The following is a 22,142-nucleotide window of genomic DNA, read 5'->3' on the forward strand; positions in this document are numbered from 1 at the left end:
TTGCACTAAATATAAACCCTTCACTGGCAAGAGGAGACTCGACTGATAAATGCAGAGAAGTGAGAAGTGAATTTGGACACACATTTTTAACTTTGCAATGCATCTCTCTATGTCCTTAAAAGGTATTAAGATATTTCGGCAATGATTGCCGATCGTCATTTCTGGAGAAGTAAAAGCCTTCAATGCAGAGAAGTTTACAGAACAGTAGAAAAATTGAGATCAATGCTATGCTAGTTATTTTCTCTGTTTGTCTGACTGGCTAACTGGACGGTCCATCATCTATCTATTTATCGTACTAGGTTATAAATGGTAATTAATATGCTAATAAATGGGGTTGGGCATTTCTTACAGCCTCACAATGCAAAACGTATCATGATATATATATGCCACAATACAATACGTATCAGGATACAGATGCTGGGATATCAGTATTCTGATACAGATACTAGAATAAGATACATATCACGATACAGATGCAACAATGCAACAGGTATCATGATACAGATGCCAGGATAGGATATCAGGTTACAGATGCCACAGTGCAACATGCATCACAATACTGACGCTAGGTTTACGATACATACCCCGATAAAGACGCCAGGATACCTCAACACAACATGTATCTTGATGCAGATACCAGGGTATAAGACATGTCATGATATGACTTTGGTTTTGGGTAATGGCCTTGTCCTATGCAACATTTTGTACAACCTCTGTTCTATATTTCTATGAAGAACAGTATTTTTGGACTCATGTCTCTCCATCTTTCATCTCCCTGGCACTGTAGTTGTGAGTGATGGCTGGCCTTGGTCAAATTTCTTTATATAACATGAAAATATTTGAGTTATTCAATTCAGACGCTCATTTCAAAAGTACAGCTCACATTAGGTCAAGTTATAAAAAGCAGATAAATAAGACTTCATAAATGACTATTTAATTACTTTCGTAAAGCAACATTCTCTTCTATTTCAAGCACTTCTTTTTTCGGTGAATAGAAATGCTCATTTCTTTTCTCATCACACTTCTTCCTCCACAAGTTTGATTTACAGAAGCCTGCAATTAGTCAGACAACAAGAAAAGTGGTCTTCAGTGTTTCCCTCAAGCTTGCCAAGCTGACAGCGTGAGAGCCAGAGGTCATTTGACATGAGTCATCTTGGCATCTCTGCATTGTGATGCCTTCAGTACACTTATAGTGCAGCTGCTAATTACAGCGGATTTTGTTCCTTGACCAGATTTCTTTTAGCTTAGGGGACTTGTTGTGACTTTGAGCGGTTAGAAATGTAAGTTAATTAAAAGAATGATGTTGAACAACATCATTCTGGTTTTCACTGTACAGCACTTTAGTAAACTTTAATGTTGTTTCTCCATTAAAGCAGATGGAACATGGGTAACATTAGAAAATGTAAAAACACACCTGAATATTTTTTCTTCAACATGCTTTCTTTCATTATAGCTACTTCTCATCATCAAAATGTATGTGCAAGTGTTTATTTTACAGAGAACTTTATTTTTAATTAATGTCTGACAGGTGGAAATTTGACTTTTTTTGCTGTTTGCAGCCGCAGTTGCAGAGATTAAGGATTCTTTTTAATTTACAGTAAATTAATAAGTGGTGTTTATTTATAGGGCAAACAAAAAAACATTGTATTCTTATTTTCTTTCATTATATTGCTTTGTGTTCAGTGACTCATCTTTGCCACCTGTTTGGAGTCTTCTTCTGACGTACAGTGGGAGGCTGGGAGTGATTAAAGCGTGTAGACATATATTTTTGTCTAACTTTCAATCAGCTCAGCAGAAGAAGAAAAAAAAAACTCTCAAACTAACCCTGGCGAAATACGACTGCTGCTGTTACAGCATCAAATTTGGGGATATTTTTCTGAAGTCATTTCTGAGCCAATCTGCTGCATCTCAGACATTTAAAGATCACGGACCTGCAGCCTGCCAGGTCATAACGACTTCCCTCCACTCTCTTTTTGGTGAGATACAATCATAGGCTGTCAGAGATATCAGCCGGAGCCAGCTCAACTTTTTCCCCCCAACTTTGTGCGAGACGTTTGCAGCAACAGTAGGCGCCTGTTCTCCCTCTCTCTCTTTCTCTCTCTCTTAGCTTGACAGGTGAGAATTATACTGTGTCCTTGTCATCTGGAGAGAGAGGAATGAGAGAGAGAGAGGGAGAGAGAGAGAGGTGGGGAGGGGAGTGAGACAGACAATATTCTCCGAGCTATTTCCGACACCGGCAAGCCTGCCTCCATCTTTCGCTATCACGCATCTCCATCTGGTGAAATCTGTAATGCTGTTCAAAAGTATTATGTCAACAGACTGCTCCGATTGATATTGACGGGGAGGAAAATAAAGCAATGAATGGATTCTGCTTCAGGTGCTTCATTTCCAGCAACAGATGATGGATTTATTGTCTTCTTCTTAAAGGCGTCTAGTTTGTTTTCAGTGAAATAAAAAGTTTGAAAAATAGTGTAACCCCGCAGACAGACGCTGATGATTTGTTATTGCTTGTGTCTTAATCCTACCTGACGTGACAGCGGCAGAAGAAGAGGAAGACGTGGAAGAAGAGGAGGAGGAGCGCGGGAACTCGCACATCTCACAGTAAGGCAACAGGCTGCTGTTGGAGTAAGTGCAGGCCCCACAGCTCCACGCTTTAGGGAGGTCAGGCTCATACAGCTTCTTCTGGATGCTGGATTCATCCACCCCAGTCATCGACCTCCTCTTTCCCCCAAATCGCGACCTCGGGCTGGGCTTTGGCGTCCGTATTCTCTTCCCCTGAGGAGAGAAGTCCACTTCCAGTGTTTCTTGAGTTTGGGAAAGCTGCTTTTCTTTACTCTCCTTTCTTTTCTCAGATTTTGTTCCACCGCCTGTCGTCTCTGAGGACACGGAGGGAGATGTTTCTTCTTCCTCTGGTCTCTTTCTCTTCTTGTCTTTGCCGCCGCTCGGGGAGAAGAAGGCGCGAATGTCGTGCTGCTTATCCTTTTCAAACTTAAGAAGAAAAGACGCAAGCTGAAGTTAGTTCACACGGTTTACATTTGTTACATACACAGTAAAATTCAATACATCTGCAAAGTTACAACATTATCAATCAAGTTTCAGAGGATTTAACATTTTTGCATAATTCATTTCATGGGAATCATGCAAACTGTGTTTTTATTATTAAAGCTCCTATAAGTAACTTTAGGTTTGTGTTGATTTTGGCGCCCCCTGTGGACAAAGCAGTACCTCTCATCTCTTTGATGCTCTGAACATGCCTAGGTAATGTTTTTGGAAAAAAAGTTGTATTGAAAAATGTTAAAAAGACAAAAAAAAATCTTCACTGTGTTGTAAATTGTCTCATCTGACACTTACCAAGTAACATTGGTTAGAAACGGTCAGTCTTGTCACTGATGCTTATTGATGGAACAAGAATAACATTTCATGAAACATACATACACTTGTTCAAACTTGTCTGTATGAAATAACCATCTGGAAACTTTAGCATTAGTTTAAACACTCAGATTAAATGTGTTTCTTACATTCATGCCTCATTTGAGTGTTACATAAGTGTTTTAGAAAATGCGCCTAATCATGTAGTTGAAAAAGCAAGAACTCACACATTATTTTATCTCACAAACATCACACACATTCATTATTTCTTCAATCTAATGAGCTCTTATGTTCTGTCTCGTTTACTGGATGCAACTCCATTCATTAAAAAGTGTTCAAAAAAAGCTCATAAAAAAAACCAAACCTCAACATAAATCTGGTTTTAAAAATGTAATATTAATAAGTATGTTTGGTCTTTCACCATCTGGCGTCTTTTACTTTGAAGGACTTTCTTAAACTCCACTTTAAGAACATCAACAAAGCGAGGGGACACTTTGTTATGAGTGACAGTGTTCTTCAAAAACAAACCAAAGAAATGAAACTTTCTGCCTTCTGAGAGTGAAACTTCTTTAGATATTGAACACAATTACACAGTGATGTTTGCCTCAAAGTGATGGTTATGAATAGAAAGAGAGGATTATAGAGATTATATGTTATTTATCTTAAAGTTGAACTTTTTATGCTTTTATGTTTGTGATACTTAATGTCAGATTTGGCCTAACCACGGACCTGGTGGAACTTTTCTTTTCTTTCTTTGGCGACTAGTACAAATTAGTAGTCATGAAACCCTGATTCACTCCTGAAGAATTTGTCCCTACTAGAGCTTTAACTAAGGACAAATCAAAGTGTGTTTAAAGAAGACATTTCCTCCTAAAGCTGTTGTTGTCTGACTCACGTGAGTAAAGAAAACGTCCCCCTTGTCCTCCCCCGAGTTTCCCTCCAGCGACATCACCCTCTCACTCGGCGTCCACGCATCAGCAAAGTTAAGGAAATCCCACTTGTCTTTGTCGCCCTCGTCCGCTCTCAGATACTCCTTCCTGCCGTTCAGCGTGCTCCCTGTCACTGTTTCCTGAAAGAGACGGCACGTTCACTCAGAAACATGAGTTTAAGATTTTCCCAACATGTTTCTGTTTGATTTGATCATTAAAATTCATGTTGGTGTGCTCGACAGATATTTTCTCATGGATCATGTTTTCTGTATTAAGCAGCATCACAGGCAGACGAAAAACATATCTGGAATACTTCAGATTTAATTACATATCTTGACATCTGTGAATATCAATGTAAATCCCCAAAGCCTGTTCTCAATGCTAATCTGAGTTTATTCATGCATCCAAACAGCAACACAGTTGTTGTATATGATGTGCTTTGAGCTTTGTTGCTTTATACTCCATGGTTTAGCTGCTTGACATGAAGACATTTTGATGGTTTGAAAATCAATTAAAGTCTATATTTAATTTAAAATGCTGCATTGAAAACATACCAAGGATTGTTTTATTAAAAGGGACTCTGTAGTGGATGCCACTGCATTAAAAACAGACATGACTCTGTAGTGGAAGTCACCACATGGGCTCAAAATCACACAACAGTTTGTCACTGCATCCACAAATGTAGGTTAACTATACTGAAACATGATTCAGCAAAGCTCGCTCTGAATTTCCCCCCCTTAAGCTTCCATAATGACCCCCGCTGTACCTTCCTGTTCAGCATGGACCACATGACGGTGTCAAAGGTGCCGTTGGCGATTAGGTAGTGCACATTGACCGAGGACGTCTGTCCAATGCGGTGGGCTCGATCTTCAGCCTGCTTAATGTGGCCGGGGTTCCAGTAGAGCTCAGCGAACACCACGTGGCTGGCAGCGGTTAAGGTCAAACCCTGGCGAGGACACACACACACACACACACATATATATATATATACACGTGCCCATATAAAAGCCTACTTCAGTCCACATGTAATGAAATTTCACTCAGTGAATCTCTTTTAATAACAGAATATTAGCAGTTAATTGCAACACGAGAGCTTCAAGCACCCACTTAGTTTAATTGGAACGAATAACATTTCTGTACAGATTCACTCGCTCAGAACAGTCTGTGTCAACAAGTTCATTAACTTTTTTTCACTGAGAGGAAAAACACATTTTCAACGTCTATTTTCCCCTCAGCAAAAACCTGAATCCTGACTCACTACTGACAACAGCAGCCATCCTTGTTTGATATTTATTTCAAGTGTCTTTATGTAGAAAGTGTTGTTTAAGGTAATTCTACAAGACTAAATTCTAATGGGTGGAGTAAAGCAAAAACAGTGGTAACAATGGTTACCTGACCGGCTGCCTGGATGCTGAGGATAGCCACCCGTGTCTCCGGGTCACCCTGGAACTTATGCACCAACTGGATTCGTTCTGAGGCTGGGACGCTGCCATCGATACGGATATAACCAGCCTAAAAGAACACAGTCAACGCAGGCAAAATTAGTCAAGACAGTCAGGGTAGATAAATGTCCCAGTTTGGTCACCCCAGTCCCAAAAGTCTGGTCACACCCCTCCTTGTACCATCACTCCAAAATATGTTCAGACACTATTTTTTATAAGATTTATTTCACATCCCTAAGCAATGGAAGGGTGTATATACTTCTATGAGGACACTAGGATATAAGATGTTTTTACTTATTTATGGATTCAGGAGAAAACTCTGTAGTAGAAGTCGCCACATGGGCTCAAAATCAAGAGACAGAACCCCTTTTTGTGGACCAGGCTGTATGCATGTTTAATCAAACTCTAATAGGGATCCCTTGGCTTTTGGAGCCAGACTACCAGTCCCATTTTAAGCTAAATCTTGAATAGGTTTGCCTTACAGCTCGGCAAATGGCACAGCAGTTAGAGAATAGTCATGCAGTCAATAAACAAGTTGCACAATATACATTTAAAGATGGTTAAACAGGGCGGTGGCCTTTCTCACATGAAAAGGAAAGCTGTATTTTGCTGCTAAAAGCTACATAGCCTTCCTTTAAAATCCTACATCACACAGCTTTTAAAGCCAGAATAACCAAGTATTTTATGCCTCACAGAGATGTGTTAAGTTATTCATCACAGGTGTATAAGCTCAGAAGCGTAGTGTGGCTCTCATTCGAGGCGTACCTGCAAATAACTGGAGAACATAATGTAAGTGTGGTTGTTTGCGAATTCCACTGAATTGACGAGCGAGTTCACACAATTTGAAAGGGGACATCATTGTCCGCCTCTAAAAAGCCGTTCGAGGTGTGTGCTGGTACATTAAAGGAAGGGAGCATTTCATTAACCTGAATTCTACACTGTGGATGTTTCAATGACACGTGTGTGAATGAACACCTGAGCAGAGGCGCTGCGATGAATTAGAGCGGATAAAACAGCTTCTTTGACAGACACTGAGAGAAGTAGTGATAAAACAGTGTGCGGAGCGTTTTAGAACGACAAACAAAGACGGCAGCAGCAGCAGGTTCATTAAACCTGAACTTGAACTTGACATTCACTGAGCTGCTAATGCACTGTAGCGACTAAACTCTTTTGATTTGGGTCCATTGGTCCTGTGGAGCGGCTCCACAGCCAACAGTAGGAGAGTGTACGCATACTGTGAAGCTCCCACATGTGAATGTAACTGTAACTACATGAATATGAAGCAGAGCCTTGCTGAGAAAGACCACAGAGGTCTGTTTGACTTTTTATGGAAAGAAAAGGTCAAAAAATGTGCTTGTGGAGAAAAAAGTGCTCCCAAGGATTTAATTTTATCTTCTGACAACATTAAAAATCAAGCTGGAGTCAAATTTAAGTTTAAAACATTCAAAAGTTTGTTGAAGTCTGTGGTGGAGATCACTGCATTAAATGCAGACATGACTCTGTAGTAGAAGTCATTGCATTAAATGCAGGCATGACTTTGTGGTTGATATCACTGCATTAAAAAGAGACATTTAGTTCAGTTAAGTTTAAAACATTCAAAACTTTCCTACACAAATGCTTCATGGTGAGAAATGGAAAAGTGTGATTACGTCATGTGATTGGATCTTATTCTCTCGTCTCCGCTGAGCATTTAATCACAGCACACCGCTTGTCGTTCCTTATTTTTAGCCCATCTCTGTTAATTGGTGGGTGCGAACGCGCCGCCGAGCGTCATACCGAGCAATGTGTTATCACACGTCGCACCGCTGCTTTACATTCAGCCGACACCTCTGCGACCCTTGCCACACACACAAAACACGCACTTGAACTCTTTCACAGGTTGCCAGCACCGAGCTATGAGATAGCGGTTGCTTGTGATGACTTGTGAAACACGCCTCGAGACATTTGTTGAGGAAGAAAAGTTTACTTTGTAGACTTTTCTTAGAAATAGAAAAAAATGAGACTCTTAGATAATGAATCATTGAACCTACCAACAATGTTTCACTATACAAACAATTTGTCTATAATCTAAATGTTGAATAGCACAATCCTGAGAGGTAGAAGCTCAGCTGCTCCCAGGTATAACAGGGATGTGACTTATAAACATCCTGGGACTATGTGTGAAGGAATAAAACTTAAGTTTGGGGCCAATTACCTCTCCTTACCCTGGAAGGAGGAGTGAAATATGAATACATTCAGTACAATTTTTGCTTCCAGGTTAGTAGTAATGGGCAATTCAGGTCCCTGCAGCAAGAAGAAAAAACAGTAGGATCTTTGGTGCTAAAATGAAACATCAAAGCATATTAAAAAAGTCCTCCTTCTTGTTTCACAGTGATTGATAGTTCAAGAATAAAACAAGATTCAATACTTAAACTGCGCCTTGGAGGAAGCTGTCAAAAGCTCTGACATTGTGATTTAGACTTTAATACAATGATCAGGTGACGCAATCGTTGACTTATTATTGCAATTTGTTCACTCACCTTTTCTTAATTTAACATCTACAATAAAATCCTTCTAAAAATCCTGAAAATTGAGAAATATAAGGAAGGAGATACTAATACAAATGGTGGGTATAGCTTTTTAGCTAGTTAAGTAGCTTGCAAAATTAGCTAAATATATAGGTTACTACAATACAAGTCAGAATAATCAATAAACAGATTTGAATGCTTAGGTTGTGCTCTGTAGCCTAAAGGGGGCTTAGATTTGAGAAAAACAACTAGGTTAAATAATGATTCTTTGTTTTCCCTGAAATTCTTCCCTTCTTCATTCAAAAATCAATAAATGTACATCCTTTGTTAACTTCAACAGCAGAAAAAGGCTAATTGTGTTCCTACTACATTAAAAGGACATTTAAAATAACATCAAATCCTATCAATAGTTATTATTATAGAGACTGGTACAGTCTGAGGTAAGGGAGGTTTGTGTCTTTTCAAGGTTTTCTGGAACTCAGTGTCCCTGGTGGATCCATGTTGGACAAACAAAGAGAACAGAAGCAGAGTCTTGCATGACTTCAACTTCAATTTTTTATAGGCCATGTGGTTCTTAAGATATAAGAGAAACCAGCTGAGCTAACATTGTGGCAACATACCTGTCTATACTTCCTATCATCACCTCACTTTAAAGCTTAGATTCAAGCCAGGACTCTGTTGTATATTATAAATTATTCCCAGAGACGTCACACCACATCTCCTTTCTTTTTTCTTTCTTGTACGGTTGCTTACAAGTGTGTCGTTTATATAAAATTTAACACATCTCAGAGGCTCCCGTTGCCTGAAGTTACCTTGGCCTCGATGGCGGCCTCGGTGCAAGCCTGCAGCATGGTGAGATGGTGGGCGAACACCAGGAACTTCAGCTGCTCTGCCTCCAGCATCATCTTAATGTAGTCCTTCACTGCTCCTGCCTGGCCACACACACACACACACACACACACACACACAGATACAGAAATAGACACAGATGAAAGGGAGCTACTGAATCCATCACTTCACCGCTCGACCACACACAGAGGAATCGGATAGATCAGTGAAGAAGTCAATTAATCACCGCGGCATCCTTTCTGTGTGATCGATTCTCTATTGAATGCCTGGGATCCAGACTTTAAAGGGGAGAGCACACGGAGCGACTGGGGTGCATTTGTCAGGCCGCAGATAGTGAGAGCTAATCAATAACTCACAACTTGGAGATATGATTGGTGTGTTTGGATTTTGGAGCAACAAAAATCCACGTTTGGTTCCACAAACAAGCGGAAAAATCTTCAATGCACTTAGATAGGATGACTAGCGTTCGTCAAATTCCATTTAAACGAACATTTAGGTTTGTTATATATATTCCTTAGGGGGGAATTTTATGCTAGCTACCTTTAGTTGTGTCAGAAGTAAGTAGAAGCTCATCTCTAGCTTTTTTAATTTGCTTGTTTCCTTCTGAGGTAACCCTTGTTTTATTTAGGTCGAGCATTTTATCGCCTGTTCATCAAATGGTAACAATGCATTAAAAACATCAGATGCCAAACTCAACATCATCCCACTTGTCCCTGCTGAAGAACCTGGCCCTGATTGGTGGTGTGTGAAGCTAACAAGCTAGAAAAAGAAAGCAGTGAAGGTGTGAGTGAGTTAACTGTAGCCTGCAGGCATCCGTATCTATCATTCCACCGTGCGCTACTGGTGCCCGGTGATCACACTGTAAAGTGCTGTGGCCGTTTCCTGCTACCTCTCTCAGTGTTCCCGGAGTGGATGTGTGCTGTATGAGCGTGTCATTGAGCATCCGGCGCTCGGCTCGTTTCAGAGTCGAGCCCGCGGGGCCAAAAAGCAGGCAGGAATAGCAGCAACTAGTGAGAAATACTGAGGTTTGATTTGAGTCAAACAGAGCCCTTACTGGACAGTTTTTGGAGACAGGCCTTTCCCTACTTCCCCACTTCCTCCCTTCCTCCGTTGGTGTGAATCTCCACCTTATAATCTCACAACATGACAACCTCTGCAGCCATCACACCTGCTCTGGCGGGAGAACCTCTGCTTTGCCTCGCTGATAATTAGCCGATGCGCCTGATAATGAATCTCTCCACCAGGCCTGCCGACCCCGTTCTTGATCTGGGGGGTCCTCATTACTGACGGCTTGGCTTCGCCGGCTTCCTTCCGCTGAGTTTAATTAGTGCACAAACTTCTCGGCTGTCTGAAGCGGCCCGTTAGCTCGCTTTAAAGTCCAGCATCAGAGCTGTCCTCTCTGGGTAATTGGGAGCAGATGCTTGGCGGGTAAAGCAATAAAAATACCCCAAAGGCGTTTGGCAGCTCCGTCGCCTGGCCGACTGGCAGGCAGGCAGGCAGGCAAGCAGGCAGGCAGGCAGGGGCTGCGATGCTCGTCAGAGTGACATAGATGTGTGAATCTATCACACTATTCTCACCCCTCCCCGTGATCCAAAAACAAGAAAGAACTCTCCTTTTTTTTTTTTGTTGAAGTAGAGAAAGTGTGTCTGAGTTGGAAACCAACAGGAGAGGAAATGAGACCGGGGCGTCAGTATCGGCTTTACGGTGGGGGAGTGGGTAATGAAAGGAGGTCCGGTGTTAGGCTAAACTGAGCACAAATCCAATCAGCAAACAACACCAAGCGCAAAAAAAAAAAAAAGATCTGAGCTCAGAGGCAGACTGAATGAGGAGCATGTCGATGATTGCATTGGGTGGTTATCTCCGGTCTTCGTTAACCTCGGGGCTGCGCTCCTCATGGCTGAGGGCGTCGGGCTAATTGAGAGGAATTCAGCCCTCGAACATGGCAGATGATTGGAGAAGGGGATGCATTATTTGTTTTGTTTGTGGGAATGTTCTCTCAAGCACAAGTAGGAAAGATCGACTGCCTTCTTCTTCTTCTGCAACATCAAGATTAACACGGCTGATTAAAAAAACCTGCAACAGTCCCACAAATGTTTCCTCTGCAGAACAGGAAATGTGGATTCTTGGATCCCCCGCCGACAGTTGTTCTGACCCCAACCCCTCCTCACACTACACGCGCTCAGCCACCTTCACCATATCGCTTATTTCTCTCTCATTAAAAAGGAACGTCACTTCAAACCGAGAGCCCGCTGAGTCTCCATAGCAACAACATCACAGAGATGCTATTTCAGTGCGGTGTGTAACTTTGAGATAAGGTGTAATCATGCCAGGCTGGACGCAACTAAATAATACCTCCGTTATAACTCCCTACTTTGTCTAAGTGCTTTCACTGGCCACCATTAGGCTGTGTTACCATGGCAATGCTTTCCCATGAGATCTCGCTGAGTGGTCGGCCAAGCGCTCTGAAAATGATGCTGTATCGTCAATTCAGCCTTTCCTGAAACACAGAAATGATTGCAACTTCCATCCTTTGGTCTATTTAAATCACATTAAACCAATCAGGACGATGTTTTGGTTAAATTATCAAACTGTTATCTGTTTAACACCACTGGAGGTTTCAGCACAGATGTTCTGTGGTGTGTTTTCAGGACATTTTTAACTCAAATATGAAAGATAAAGACTTAAATTGTTAGTTCACAAACTTTCTGCTTTCTATAAGGACAAATAATCACTTCCTGTTAGTCTTTTTTACTTTTTATTTTCAGGTCTTTGTCTGAAGTTTTGTCAAACTTCCTTTTACAGGCAGAAACCTCCAGCAGGACTCAGGTTAAACAGCCATCTGCCTCTAATGTGTTGGGGTTAAAGGAAGATGCAGAGAGAAAGGATAAGACTCAGTCTGATCTCATCTTAATCCACCATGAGCAGAGCACTTTGCAGCATTTAGCAAGTTACAGCGGCTGTAGCTTTTCACTTTGTTAACAGACATGAGAGTCTTAATGAAGTGCATTTACCAAAATGTTGAATATCTCTGTAGCTAAATCTGTCTTATAGCTTCTCCATAGTCCTGTTAGTTGTTCTCTAATTCAATTGAAATAGCTAGCCAAAAGCTAAGCTAACACTTCTCCTACTTGTTTGAAGGATAAGACTGACAGCAGTGGAGGCAGCTGCGTTTCAAAGTTGGCTGTAACATTAGTAATAAAGATTTTGAGTGCGATATTAAATACTAAATTGAAAATGTGTAGTTTGATATCCAACAGTTTTAATACATTTACCTTAAACAGCTGGGTAATGTAGTTTTTGGCCACAGTTCCTCAAAGTGAAGGAATCTGTGTATTTTTCTGGGACTACTTTCTGCACATTTGGTGTTCTAGTGAGTATTTGCAGCAGCAGGATGGTGTTTGTGGTATTGAGACAAAACAAATGACAGTTTGTGTGTTCATGCTAACAAAGGAGCATGCTAGTGCTACAGTAGGGACAACTTTGGAGTTTGGTTTTGGATACAAACATACATGTTAGCAAGACTCCAGAAGAATTCCAGCACCACCTGGTCCCCCATTACCTTGGCAATAGCAGTCTGCTTGTACATCTGTGTGATCAGGCCCATGAGCTGAATGAAGGGGTCCTCCGTGTCGACAGCCCCCGACCCCATTCCCCTCATCAGTCTCTCCCACTCGGCGAAGCTGGCTGAGGCCTCCTGCGAAAGCAAGGAGAGCGCAAAGACATGTCAGGCTGCGTCCTTTTACTTCTTCATCCACCCTCCTCCCTTTCCTTTCTCTTGTTCTCTGCTGTTTTTGAGATATAAAGGGCAAAACAATTAATGGTGCTGCTGGGTGTCCTACTTTCCCTGGAAGAGAAAGAAAGTAAGGAAAGGAAAAAAAAAAGGAGAGAGAAAGATGGAGAATTCCCAAGGAAGCCTCCCCCTCCGACTGGGCTGCTGTGTTAGGTGGGTCATGAGCATCTCCCAATTATAGCCGCCTGGTGACAAGCCGGGGTCGAAGATGGAGAAGCAGCCGGGCTGGTACAATAAATCAAAGGCGCCGCGCGTGCTCTCAAGGTGATTGGCGAGGAGTATTTAAGGCGGGAGCGGAGCGCGGAGAGGAGCGCAGTGGGAACGGCTGCCGGTGAGGTGCAGCATATGCTTCCCTCCGCTCATAAACAAGACACGCAGAGAGAGGCACGGCATCTAGGTTAGCCCTGCTCATCATGAAAACTGGACTCATGCAAAAAAATGTGCAACATTTATTATTGCAGCAAATGCAGCTTAACGCAAAAACTGTGTTTAATTGAATTCTAATGCAGCAACTCTCATGCAAAGTGCTTCAGAAGAGCGCTAACCCTCCTTGACTTTTTAAAAAAATAGTCAAACTTGAAGCCACTTCATAATTAGAGGTTATTTTGAGCACTCAGTTAACAACTCTGTCTGAAATCAGGCTGCAGCAACACCAAATGTGTAAAAAAGCCCCAACAAGGAGCGAACACTTTCTTAAAGCGCTGCATATCAAATGATGCAAAACTGTGAACCATATGGCAAGCTGAAGGAAGAGGTGCTGGCGCGCGCGTGATTAAGCACATACATACACATAATGATGAGTGAGAAATAGAGCGAGAAGCCTTATTAATGCAGCCGCACAAACATTTGCAGCAAGGAGGGGTTTTTTTTGCAGCTGCACGTTCTGGGATTGTACAATGAAAAAGATTTTTTGGGAGGAACATGAAAGCTTTGCACCGTTTAGTGAAATCATTAGCATTTCAGTGGATTCAAACAAAGTCAAGGACAGTTGATGAATAAATAGCATCACATTTCAGGGGAGCTAAGCTGCATCTCCTTTATGTTCTTTCCTCTCAGATGATGTATAAACACTGTTTTGACTGTCGCTCAATGTTTACTTCTAATTAGACAGGCGCTTTTTCCAACTCTCCTGTGTGGAGGGGAAAAAAAAGAACCTGAGTGGCTACACACTCCACCCTTGATGGTATTCACTAGACTAACACCGACAAAAAGGCCACGGCTGAAAACGCAAAGGGCAGGAGGGGCATAAAAAGTGTCTGGCTGTGGAAGATAAAAGCCGTCATTAGGGAGAAAATGAGATAGGAGGGACGGGGGGTGAACTGGTGAGTGGTGGTGCTCTCCAGTACGTAATGCAAAACTACGCTGTTTAGAGAAAATAACGGCCACCCCGTCTTTTATGGTATTGTTTATTTTTTTAAAGCACAATGGCCTTCACTTTTCGTTGACTGGCCGCTTCACATCACCTTTTTTTTTTGACGCTCTTAAAACCAGTTTGCTTTGAGCTGTCTATTCTACTCAGCAAACAAAAACCTGTTCAAAAAAAAAAGAGAAAAAGCACTCGACATTCATCTTATGAACAAATAAATAAAAGGAACCTGTAAAGCTGAACAGCTACAGCCAGCTGTGCTTTTTTTTTTATTTATTTTTTTTATTCCCACCAAAAGACAAATGACCCTCGAGCTCAATTCGAGCATCAAAGCTGCTGTTTCAGCAAAGCCCAGATAAGAGAATGGATGCAAGACATGACATGAACTTTTCCAACACTTCCAAGCATATTTACGTTAGCTTAATTGGCACCACTATGAAGAAACACTGACCATATTTAGCCTCTAATTACAGCGTCCCTTAACATTTAGCGAGATTGGAGTGAAAATGCTACATCATCACTTTCCTGAGCAACTTCCTTATTGTTGTGTCATTCCTCGCCGCATAATTAGCTTTGAAAAGCTTCTCCAGTGTTTTCTCGTTCCTGCTGATATGATACAAAATATAACAAAGGCCCTAAAGTGGATGTTTCTAAGAGCGTCTTCTCGTCCATGCTGGTTGCGTCCATGTGGGAAGGTAACCCCACGAAGACCCCCTGTGCAGCGCGGAGAGTCGAGAACACTGACAAGCAAACAGGCCGGGTCGAAAGCAGCATTCGCATTCACATGCACACTCACACACAGTCGGTGTGGCGTGGGAGGCAGGAAAACACAACCATAACTTTGGGGAGGCTAAAAGAGATGCAAACACCTACACACGAAACATGACATTTACTCTACAAATACCCTGGTATCCTCTTTATGATGGTGGAGAGGGAGCACACAAACACACACACACACACACTCACACACACACAGACTTCACAGTGTATCTAAGCTAAGGCGAGAGCAGCAAAAGCCACATTGGCACAGAAAGAGCAACATCCATCATGTTCAATAAGATGTTGCTCTGTTAGCATTAGCTGCACTTTTCTATTCAGTGTCCTTTGGCCTCGCAAACTCATCATGTTGCTGCAAGCACAGATTATTCTTCATTCATCAGTCAGTAAATCCCCAAAAAACAGTCAAAGAAACGTCCATCAGAATGTTTCGTAGCCCGAGGAAACAACCGCAGATTGACCCGTTGCTAAACCTTGCGCCCCCATCATCTGATTAAAGCGTAAGCAACTGTCAAAGCGGATAGCTTAAAAGCTGTATTGATCCCTCCATCACAATTATCTGCTCTCATTAAACCCCAACTCCCCAAAAAACTCATGTGCAAAATGTTTAAGGATTCTTCAGCTAGCTGAGGTTAGCTATTGAGCCATTTTTGGGACTTTTTGCACGGGACCAAAAGAATATCAACATTTTCGCCAGGCCTGGTGAGTGTCAAGTTTGGTGAGTTTTCACTGCACTGGTCATCACTCAAAATAATCATTGTATAAAAATGCAATTCTAATTTTAAGCTAACATTAGAGGCTGTCTCTAAATTGACTTAAGGGAACTGGACAGAGAAAATAATGCCTCTGCTTTGGTTAACTGGACGCTTCTCACCTCTTAAAACCCGTCCATTTAGCTTAGAACTTTCTTGCCAAACATTCATGATTTATTTATTCATCTATTTTTGGTTAGCATCTTAATTAGTATTCATTCTCGTTACCATGAGATGTATGAAATTAACTGACTTAACTGAGAAAATGAGAATGGACTGCATGCAGGAACATTTTCTCCCTCTTTAACTCAATCTCTCCCTCTCTTTTTGTTCTGTGAGGTTTGTTTTTCCGAGTATTCCAAGTTGGATTCACCAAACTCTTTTAACTGCACAAAGCTGTCTATATGAAACCATCTGTTCCGCTCTGCTTGTGGGCAAGTTTCACTCATTTAAAAAAAAAAAAAAAAAAGTTACCCGAGAGGCAAAAGAAGAAGTGGACTTCACCGCAGAGTTTGAAGTGTGCTGTCAGAAGTCAGCAGACAAAAACACAACACATTAAGCGGTGTCAGAAGTATCCAGTAAGGATTTTTTTAGCTAATTATGAAACATAATGAAATTAGCAGCAATGCCTCTAAATGTGCTATAAAAGCAAACAAGATCATAATAATCAAGATTGACAATATTTATAAAGTTATCTTTATGTCTGAAACTGCTATAGCAGGGTAGGCGTTGTTTTTACATCACAAGCCTTCATCTCACAGGTGGTTCTTGGCACAATGATTCATCCATTCCTTAAAGTACCTAAGACAAAAGACTGAGAGTAAACAAAGGGAAAATATTAAATGTTGATGAGAAAGAAATGGTCCGTTTTTTAATTCATCACTCCCTGAGAGGTGAGAAATACTCTCACCTGGAGATGGCACAATGTAATTCTACATAGCAGCGTGAGTCTGTCCAATCTCCATTAATTCAGATGGGAAATGTGTCTTTCGTCTGGCTCTTAATAAATCGCTTATTGTAGCTTTAAAATCAAAATGTGTACCTTTGCAGCCTCCTTCGGCAGGTCGAAGGGAATACGTTGGCGTATTTTGGGAGGCAGCTGAGTCAGCACCTCGGCCTTGAGTCGACGGATCATGATCGTACTCAGGCGCTGGTGCAGCTCCTCCAGGTGGGACGCTCCACGGCAGTCCCACAGCCTGCGAGCCCCAAAGAACCTGCGAGAGAGTGTGAATGAGAGCTGAAGCTGCTGCTGCTGATACACTTTAATACACTTTAATACACTTTTCTTTTTTTTTTTTTAATATGCATTTCTAATGGAAAGAAAACATACTTATTTATAGCCTGGAGGAACAGTTAAACACATTTACACATCCCCTCCTGGGAGCTGCCCGATACTACAACAGCATTCCATCGTTTGCCGCTGAGCAGCTCTGCTGGAGCAGTCGTGGGGGATCCGTTTTTGCTTAAGGGCACTTTGCAGAGCAGGAAACTATTTTGTCTAATAGCCACAGCAGCAGCTTTATCCCAAAACTCACCGGCAACTTTCACAATTCATCAGCCAAATGGATTTTCAGAATAGAACTGGCCCTCTACACAAAGGCTGGTTATCTGCCATATTGGCTGGAAGTGTGGACAAACTTAATAAGCTGCTGCCAAATTGCGCTGTTTCACACTTCGGTGTTGCTGAGGGAGGAACACTGGTTTTGACTGAAATAATGTGTGGGGATTTGAACCAGCGACTTTCCTGCTGTGAGGAAGCTTTAATTATCTCCTGAGCTGCTGTCGTTTCCTAAAAAAAATAAAGGGACAATAGGAACATGACATCGCCTAGTATGTGATCTTTGGTCTAACTGTGTGTCTCAGAAAGGCATTCCCCAGCCACACTAGGTGCTATTATACACAAAGTGTTATCAGTAATGGCACCAGGCCCATCACTGACCGAGCTGCTGACTTTGATGGACATCCAAAACAATGCATTTGATGTGTTTGTTCACACATGTAACTGATCGTCGCTAGCTTCTGGCAGCCAGTTGGCATTTAACGCTTGGCTTCAGTTGTGGTCTGGCTCTGAGAACAGACTCAGCTGAGAATCACCAGCACTTCACATTCAGGTACAGCCCACCTTTTTTTTTCCAACACACACTTGAAAAATGTTAAAATTAAATCCTTGGCAAGGGGTTTTAAAACTCTGCTAATTCCCTTGAGCTAAGCATTGACAGTGTTTAAATAATATAACACCAAGAAATGATTTAGCATTTTAGCTGTCTTGCTAGGAGGAAGGGAAGAATGATACACTACACAAGTGCAGTTGCGTGCGAAGCTAACTTACAAAAGGAAACAACCAAAACATAAAAACCAAAATAAACTACAATGAGTGGATACATTATCTGAATTACGGAATAAGAGTATGCTAGCTTGTGTGTGTGTGTGTGTGTGTGTGTGTGTGTGTGTGTGTGTGTGTGTGTGTGTGTGTGTGTGTGTGTGTGTGTGTGTGTGTGTGTGTGTGTGTGTTTTAAAGACTGACCTGTAGTGGGCGTTACAGTATTGCTTGGCGTATTCAGTCCAGGTTCCCATCATATTGGGGTAGAGGGCTTCAATCTGCATGAAAAGCTGTGGAATACAAAGACAGGAAAAAATGTTAACAGCAATTCGGTCCTAAATAACACAGAAGAGGGTGTGTGTATTTGTAAGCGTATTAGCCAGATAAAGGCTAGCTTGTTACCAATACTTCTACTATTTAAGCTAGGCTAAGCTAAGCTAATGATGGCCTGTCTGAACTATACAAGTTCAGTTGCTTAAAGGAGCTTCACAGTTGAACCACTGACTGATATTAACATCTGAAAGTGAATAAGAAAGCTGTGCCTCTTTTAAGATTGAATTATACTTTAAAATGTATTATTTCAGCATCATCTAATGTTCATATATTAGCATACTTGGCAGAGCATTTATGAGATTTCACACTTTTTAGGTTACCACAACTTTTTGCCCAATTCATTTTTTGAAAGCTGTTTGCAATAACTCAAAGTAGCAGGAGCTTTTTTTGGCAGTAAACACAGACCTTACCTGTGCTCACGATTAGTCTACTGTCACGCGGCGCATCTTGTGAGCAATTTATTCAAGGTCTTGTTGTCCTTCGCCTAGTTTACCAGTCCTGTGTTGTGCATCTGCGTGGAAATTTGTGTCAGCGCCAATTAACCAGGTCAAACCGCTGTGCAGCGAGACTCGGCGAGGAAAATGGAGCTGATTTGAAAATTAAATGGAATACGAATAAAGGAAATCGACCTACAGCTGCTGCAGACGTGGAGTATTTGCATCACTAGTTTGACGATACTGATTCATTACAAGCTTTTCCTTCTGGTTTAAGTGCATGCACGGCGTTTTGAGGAGCAGCTTTTCATACAGTAAGTAGGTAAAGAGTGAGTGTGCATCGCACGTTGCAACAAAGTGCAGAATGCGTTTGTGCAAATGTCAACGCGCCTGTGTCTCCACACCACATCCCTGTCAATTTTCAGAATTTGCAGCAATTTCTGAAGTAATGACAGGTAATCATCAGCAAGGCGATCTGAATAAGCAGCCACGATTCTAAATTCAGCGCTTGTTCAACAGGAGCTTTGCATTTTCCCCCACTCACACTGTTGATATAATAGGTGGGTGGAATGAGGGCACATCATGAACGGTGCAGCATGCCCTGAGCTGTGTGCTAACTCGATGTCAGAGCCACAGTGAGTAATGATGGCAGTGAGGAGACTGGCACACAGGCAGGGACAGGGCTTATCAGGTTTATGCTGCAGATGATAAAATGTTATATTCAGTTTCAGATTCGAGCAGCGGTGAGAGGGAGAGAGATGATATCGAGAAAAACCAACCTCGACACAGCAGAGACAGGACGGCGTGTGTCGCACACACATGCACACACTCTCTTGATGACACACCTTCTTGAGATTTCTTACAAGTACCAACTTCGCTCTATTTTGGAATTAATTAGCTGCCTGAATTTCATCAGTTAATTATCATGATCGGGTCTAGGCAATAATTAAGTTTTCCGATGAGACGACAGTGGTATCAGAACTCTGCCTCACACTGTAACACGATACATATGATGTCATTAAAGGAGAAGTAGATAGTTATAACTCTTCTATTACACGTCTTTGTCACTTTGTGAAACCTGATTGGTCAATGACAGCATTCAGCGGTCAGTCGCTTTCAGTACGGCAGTCTGCTGCTATTAATAAATGACTGTTGCTACGGATGCAGTTCAGATCCAAGCAGCAGGTCCATTCGCATCATCATGAGAGTTTCCTTTACTAGGGAAGCAGATCTCACTTTAAAGTGGTGGTGTCATGCTTTTTCATACTTTGTTAACAAATATTAAACAAAATGTTGCATGAAATACGAAACGTGTGTCATTTAACAGCTTGTTTAAAAAGCCACGCAATTTGTGACATCACAGATTGTAGGTGTCCGAAAAAACAGAAGTGTCCCGCTCTGTTCTTTGTTGCAGGAGATTTTGTTGTCCCTTTTTTGGGGTCTGAAACTGACAGCAACATTTCATTATTTGTCTTTTTAATAGAGAAAAAAAACGGTTAACATTGTAGCAACAGTGGAGGAGGCTTCTAGAGTGTTGCATCCAAATTCATCAGTAATCATAAGAAAGTTATGAAAAATAGGTTTCCTAGATATCTATAAATATAACTCTGAAAAAACAATACTCCCCTACGCTGTACGGGAAGAAGAGTATTTTTACCGGGGACTATTTTCAGCTGTGGATTAAACATTTGGTGCTCTAGTTAGTATTTACAGTGCAGCAGCAGGGTGGTGTAAGTGGGATTAAGTCAGAATAAACTACAGTCTGTCTGTTCATAGTGATGAGTTGACAAAAATGGAACTCCAAGGCACTGAATTGGAAATATCAGCCGAACAGAATACTTGTTAGAAGCATATACTGTAATCACAGTTATTTAGTGTTGTTTTGTGGGATTTGTTGACCCACTGAAAAATGGAATATCAGTGCGTTTGTTTTTAAAAAAGGATCCTCATAAGCAGATAATACGTAGGTGCAGTTTTCTTAATATTGTAGACATGCTCTGTTATTTTATAATTCATGTATGAAAAGGTTAATATGACTTTTTTCAAACTTCAGGTTTGATCAATTTGTGACATCACAGATTGTTGGCCTCAGCATAAACAAAAACGTCCTGATCTGTTCTTTGTTGCTGGAGATTGTTTGTGTCCCTGTCCAAACTCTCTGCATCGGAGTCTGAAACCGACAGCAGTAATTCATAATTTGTGGTTTTAACAGAGGAAAAATGTTAAACGTGACATGGCAACAGTGGAGGAGGCTTCCAGAGTCCTGGTTCCAAATTCATCCTGCCTTAAAAAAGGGACAGAATCTTCAATTTTCATAAATAACTCGAAAATCAGCATCAGTTTTTTGGTCTTGAACGTCCCTTGTACATTAGTTTCTGTCCAGTTTCTGCTTCATAATGATTTTATGCAGCATTTTCATACTTGTGAAAACCTTTGTAACAGTTAAAAAAACCCTCTGTATATTATTAATGTTGCCTTATTTTTAATATGCAAAGCTACACTGCAGGATATGAATAATTATGGGACCTTGTTTTGTGTGCTTTTTGTGCGTTCGAACCTATTCACAAACAAGATGATATGCAAAGTCTGAGCAAATCTATAATTAACAAAGTCCCAAAATATTGACTTTGGAAACAAACTCATCATAAGAAATGATCAATTAAAGCATAAGCGTGATCATGTGAGCAACATTAAAATGCTATAGGAGCTATAGTAAGCTGCTGCTGAGCGATGAGGAGGGCAATTAGAGGAAGTGCCTGAGCACAGTGCTGCATCACTGCCCTATCATTAGACTACAGTTACCATACACTGTTATTGATACAGTATTGTGACTCCTCATTTACACTGTGAGAAAGATTTTCTGTGCAGCGGGTCCTCTTCATCTTCGGTGATGGAATACGGCTGCAATCTACGGCTTCAATATATAAAAATGATATAATAAATCATTATGGAGAGGGGAACGACTCAGCCGCTCTCCAAACACTGTTGTCCTGCGAACAGCCCCTTCTTATTGTCTCTAAATTCAATAGTCACCCCACATGTGCTTCTTTTTATTACTTGTCTCATTTATTGCGCTGCACTGTCTCTTCATATCGGGCTTTGTAAATGAAGTTTTTTTCCCCAACAAAGGTTATTGAAATAAGCCGACAGTATCCTCGAGGATAAGTGATGCCGCAGGGAGTTAATTGGCTTTTTTTTTAATGTTGAATGTGAGTGTGACCTGCTCTGGAGCAAGATTGAAACACCTTTGTGAGACGCGAGAGTTAGCTCGGTG

At 41.4% G+C, this 22,142-nt stretch overlaps 1 protein-coding gene across 4 annotated transcripts in view; it reads right to left on the reverse strand.

Moving 5' to 3' along the window:
* Positions 1-22,142, reverse strand: part of zranb3 (zinc finger, RAN-binding domain containing 3) — a 66,983-nt gene that overhangs the window by 33,227 nt on the left and 11,614 nt on the right. For all 4 annotated transcript variants that reach the window (XR_004630101.1, XM_034677427.1, XM_034677424.1 and 1 more), the window contains 8 exons: positions 18,306-18,391; positions 16,824-16,995; positions 12,656-12,790; positions 9,060-9,179; positions 5,691-5,810; positions 5,065-5,244; positions 4,265-4,438; positions 2,526-2,988 (listed from right to left, as the gene is read on the reverse strand). Coding sequence is in view for 3 of the 4 variants with exons in the window: in XM_034677427.1 (XP_034533318.1) it covers positions 2,526-2,988; positions 4,265-4,438; positions 5,065-5,244; positions 5,691-5,810; positions 9,060-9,179; positions 12,656-12,790; positions 16,824-16,995; positions 18,306-18,391 (1,450 nt within the window). In the remaining variant the exon portion in view is untranslated. The remainder of the gene's footprint in view (positions 1-2,525; positions 2,989-4,264; positions 4,439-5,064; positions 5,245-5,690; positions 5,811-9,059; positions 9,180-12,655; positions 12,791-16,823; positions 16,996-18,305; positions 18,392-22,142) is intronic.

This window comes from Notolabrus celidotus, chromosome 24 (assembly GCF_009762535.1).
Source record: "Notolabrus celidotus isolate fNotCel1 chromosome 24, fNotCel1.pri, whole genome shotgun sequence".
NCBI classification, from domain to species: Eukaryota; Metazoa; Chordata; class Actinopteri; order Labriformes; family Labridae; genus Notolabrus; species Notolabrus celidotus.